The sequence below is a fragment of the Electrophorus electricus genome, chromosome 13 (assembly GCF_013358815.1).
Source record: "Electrophorus electricus isolate fEleEle1 chromosome 13, fEleEle1.pri, whole genome shotgun sequence".
NCBI lineage: Eukaryota > Metazoa > Chordata > Actinopteri > Gymnotiformes > Gymnotidae > Electrophorus > Electrophorus electricus.
This window is the reverse complement of record NC_049547.1, coordinates 22,400,498-22,405,497: the sequence shown is the minus strand read 5'-3', so window position 1 is coordinate 22,405,497 and position 5,000 is coordinate 22,400,498. Positions and strand designations below refer to the sequence as shown.

The 5,000-nt window shown below is 42.2% G+C and overlaps 2 protein-coding genes across 8 annotated transcripts in view; both read right to left on the bottom strand.

Annotated features, from left to right (window-relative positions):
• Window positions 1-1,115, bottom strand: part of ryr2b (ryanodine receptor 2b (cardiac)) — a 54,549-nt gene extending 53,434 nt beyond the window's left edge. For 5 of the 6 annotated variants that reach the window (XM_035532743.1, XM_035532744.1, XM_035532745.1 and 2 more), the window contains exon 1: window positions 990-1,114. In XM_035532743.1, the coding sequence (XP_035388636.1) occupies window positions 990-1,037 (48 nt within the window). In that variant the 5' untranslated portion in view covers window positions 1,038-1,114. Of the gene's footprint in view, window positions 1-989 lie in introns of all 6 variants that reach the window. The other variant, XM_035532748.1, reaches the window with a different exon arrangement.
• Window positions 1,116-3,814: 2,699 nt separating this feature from the next.
• The window catches only part of actn2b (actinin, alpha 2b), a 27,492-nt gene continuing 26,306 nt past the window's right edge, over window positions 3,815-5,000 (bottom strand). For both annotated transcript variants that reach the window (XM_035532875.1, XM_035532874.1), the window contains one exon: window positions 3,815-4,919. In XM_035532875.1, the coding sequence (XP_035388768.1) occupies window positions 4,761-4,919 (159 nt within the window). In that variant the 3' untranslated portion in view covers window positions 3,815-4,760. The remainder of the gene's footprint in view (window positions 4,920-5,000) is intronic.

The window sequence follows — 5,000 nt, the reverse complement described above, 5'->3', positions numbered from 1 at the left end:
CGCACACACAAATGCACACACACACACACGCACACACACACAAATAGAAACACTACACTGCACAACTCATTTGATATGACAAAATGCTTCTCTATCAAATTAATTGTTCTAATAGACTATTTCTGATAAATGATCTGGATAAGATCAATACAATACAATACAATACAAATGCAGTGATATAAAAGTTTAAACTAAATGTATAGTTTATAAAACTCTCTCTCATGCCAATGGCAGATAACTACCACACCTCCACTCAGTCAGGATGTGTTGGTATGGCCATAGAAGGCTTGAATGCAGGGATATTATTAGGCAATTCAACAAGGAGAATTCCAACACCTCTCTCGTTATCAGTGGGTCTCTCTATCTCTCACACACACACACACACACACACACACACACACACACACACACACACACACACACACACACACACACACACACACACACACCTGACCGCCAGCACAATGTTTCTGTCTCTTTATCAACTCTGTAAATGTTGGTACATCAACCCCTTTTCTGTGGAACGCCTTGTTCACGCACTAATCAATTACAAATTCTGTCTCATAACATGGGTGTGTGTGAATGAGAGAGAGAGAGCTAACACCCAACACTGGTCCTACACTTCTGATAAAAACATTAAAATAGACCTCTCGGCTCTAAATGCATCCTGCTTTCTCTGGGCGGTACTTGATAAAGCACAGAGGAAAAAAAGCAAAGCTCTAAATTAAAGGATTTTACTTAAAACGCGTATTTTGTTTAAAGCGCATATTTGTATTTTGTCAGCTTTGGCTGCGAGAGCATCTTGATGACAGATTTGTAACATCCGCCGATGTCAACACTACTATCCTATTTCACGGTGCTAAGCGTCTCCACACGTTCATCTCAGATGTGCACGAGTCCTGGCTGCACTGATGATGTTTGCGGTGCTGCTACTTCTACACTGAGGGTTTCCAGCAAGCGCCTTTACCTGCGAAGGTGCTTTTACTTACTGTGCGGAGAAAGTGGATTTCCTCATCTCTGCCTGCAGCAGCTCGCATGACTCCACACCGCGTCCTTCCTGCACGCGAGAGAACTGAGCTGCCTTCGCGTGCAGCCGCAGGTGGGTCCTGCGCGCGGAGACGACGGCCCCGAGCACGCGCCGATAACGGGATAGGGTCCCTCTGATAGTGTCCTTATTTCAGTAAGGAAGCAGGAAAAGGCAGAAGGAAACACTCCTGACCGCCCCCAAAGTATACGTTTTAAGACATGCTTAATATGTTCATTAGATTCGTCGTATTTACATATTGATACAAAGACCCGATTAATTATTCTTTTTCCCATTTAAACGTTAAACAGTAAAATCAACAAGATGGTGGTGCCAGTTTTATATCAAATATAATTTAACAATGTTAGATGTAATACACAGCAGAACTTACCAAAGACCATTAATAAGGAATTTAAGACCATACAGCAGGATAGACTGCATCGTAACAGTGTATGACGGGCAGATTAGAATTTATAACCATACAGTGTATAGACGAGGGACAGATTAGACAGATTAGAATTTATAACCACACAGCAGTGTAACAGTGTATAGATGAGGGACTGATTAGCCCGAACATTTATTTAAATTATGTCAAGTTTCAAGGCTGTTGTGCCTCTCCCAGGTCCTAAAATTCAATAATCACCGTAATGATACGGTTGAATAGGGTAGCGCAAATGGGAACTGACTATTACACTAATAATGCATACTTACTGGGGGGACTAAAGAACATTTAATGGGGCTATAGCCCCCCAGAACAAGCCAAACGATGACATTGGTGCTTGTGCAGGTATTTAACATACCGGTGACCTGATGGATTGAAGCAAAGTAACTACTCACCTATAGGCTTACCGACCTGTCAATCACTGTATGTCCTGCTGAAATTTGCTAAGGCGTTTATGTCTATCGGCATGGGTTTGTCGTGTTAGTTTTTTCACTTACTCGACCTGCACAGCCACTCAGAAAAACTTTGTAACAGTCCATCCACCAAAGGCAACACATGCATATATGCACATATAATAAAAACCTATCTTGAAAGCAACGTTATGGAAAATTAAATTGTTTCCTTGTTTGAAACCTTTTTGAATGGAAGTGCACAACAGTATCCCAGTGTGTTCAGTGTGTGTGCACAGCCATCATTCCTGCACATCATTATCTTAGGTATCATCTGTTTTCATTCTATAACCAAGTGCATTTAACAGCAATTTATTACAGCTAATCAATTACATCAATGATTCGATCCATTAACCAACTAATCAATTATCCGCTCCTTGTTTAGTTCACAAGTCTGTTAAATAATTCTAGTACAATATTTATGCTGATACAGGTTAAAATTGAAAGACATTAAACATACAGTGATCTGTGACCTTGTGACTGATGATTTTAACATTCATCTGCAGATTGAAGCCAGACTGAGATCCATCTGTTTCAGGATGGAGTTTCAGAGTTCCTATCAGAACCGACCTTGGTCATGATTCACAGCATTACAACACTATGGATAATGCACAATAGTACACTATAGAAAGAGGTCACATTATATGAGTAGTGTGAGGGGACATCACACACACCACCCAACCTCACACATTATATGAGTGGTGTGAGGGGGATATCACTCACACCATCCAACCTAACACATTATATGAGTGGTGTGAGGGGACATCACTCACACCACCCCACCTCACACATTATATGAGTAGTGTGAAGGGGACATCACTCACACCACCCCACCTCACACATTATATGAGTAGTATGAGGGGACATCACTCACCACCCAACCTCACACATTATATGAGTGGTGTGAGGGAACATCACTCACACCATCCAACCTAACACATTATATGAGTGGTGTGAGGGGACATCACTCACACCACCCCACCTCACACATTATATGAGTAGTGTGAAGGGGACATCACTCACCACCCAACCTCACACATTATATGAGTAGTGTGAGGGGACATCACTCACACCACCCCACCTCACACATTATATGACTAGTGTGAGGGCACATCACTCACCACCCAACCTCACACATTATATGAGTAGTGTGAGGGGGACATCACTCACACCACCCAACCTCACACATTATATGAGTAGTGTGAGGGGACATCACTCACACCACCCAACCTCACACATTATATGAGTAGTGTGAGGGGACATCACTCACACCACCCAACCTCACACATTATATGAGTAGTGTGAGGGGACATCACTCACACCACCCAACCTCACACATTATATGAGTAGTGTGAGGGGACATCACTCACACCACCCAACCTCACACATTATATGAGTAGTGTGAGGGGACATCACTCACACCACCCAACCTCACACATTATATGAGTAGTGTGAGCAGGAATTATTGGGCGGGACACATCCCCCCCACCCCCCCACCCCAAACTACACTTATTTATTAAAGAGGTCTATTTATTTTTTGGACAAAACTCCATATTTTATCTAATTATGATTTACTTGCAAAAAAGGCCAATTATGATGTTTTGCTGATAATGTAGGCAAAATTATGTTTGGGTGATTTTACAAACATTTTTACAAACAATGTACATGTTTTAGTCACTTGATTAAGCAAGTTATCAATATGAAATTAGGATCTTTATGAACTAGTGCAGCATCCAGCTGCAGTGAACTTGTTCTTTTTGTCAAATTATTTGTAGGCCGTGTTTTCACTGTCAGTGAAAATGTCGGTATCATCTCCCTCAGGAGTGGAAGTTCAAGCTTTGCACAATACAAAATCCTTCATTTGAACTGGAGTCACTCATTAATGAACACACTGCAGAGTGTAACCTTCAATGTTTTATTTCACACCGACAAACTGTGTTCAACCATAAACTGTTTCTATCACAACCACAGTGCTACAGTGTTTTCTGATGTTAACATCTGCATGACGTTATATTAACCATTCCAAGGACACAGGAACAAATGACATATTCCCACATCCATAATACTGTATTCTCCCAATTCACCAAAATGAAAAGAAGATTTGTAAATCTCACGCACCTCCTATCATTATTATGTGAGAATAACGCATTATTCCTACATTGCTGTTCACAGGTGTTTCAGGCTGTCCACATGTAGAGCTTTATACAGTAAGCTGTCTCTCCTTAATGGAAATATAACCATACACAAATGTACACGACACACTCATTGTACACACACACACAGGTCTGGTGAGCATGAGGGTCAGTTTCTCAGAGTGGATTAAGTCCAAGTCTGGGTCCAGTGGTGGAAACTCACCATAGGTACTGGTCCAAGACTAGGGTTAATCCAGGTAGAGACCCCAGCCCTCAAAGTGAAGGACTACCAATACACGTGTAGCACTGCAGTGGTACATACATCACTCACTTCTGATATGTGGCTTATATTCCATTAGCGGGAACAAAGGGTTGTATGTGTCAAAAACGAGGGGGAGGTGGTCACAGGGGGCAGTAAATCCAATCAATATATGAACCAGTTTGGTTTCTATATGAGGAGCTGAAATGTAAACACTTTTCCTAAATTTACGCCTGCTGAATTTGTCACACTTTTTCTTCATAAAAATCCAAAAATTACGTTTTCAAGTTCAGTATCTTATATATGAAATAATTCAGATTTGGCGCCTATATTTCAGCTCCACATATTTTATTTGCATCATTGTTTAACTTCTTCTCTGCCTTTTTTTGGAACATTCTCTGGGTTTTAATGAAGGAGATAAAGGGTCGAAGGTCAAGGTCAGGCAGCGGCCAGGTTAAAGGTCACTCTCGCCGTAGAGGGCGGTGGAGAAGGCCGTGTAGTCCAGGGCTCCGGGGACTGCGCCGGGGCCCGTGTAAGGTGGCATTCTCGCGATGCAGTACTCAGCCTGGTCACAGGGAAGCTCCCGCCTTAGCTCGTCTATCAGGATGTACGGCTGGGGGACACACGGCGAAATCACCACACCCACAACATCACCACACCCACAAAAATACCACACCCACTAAGCTAACTCTCA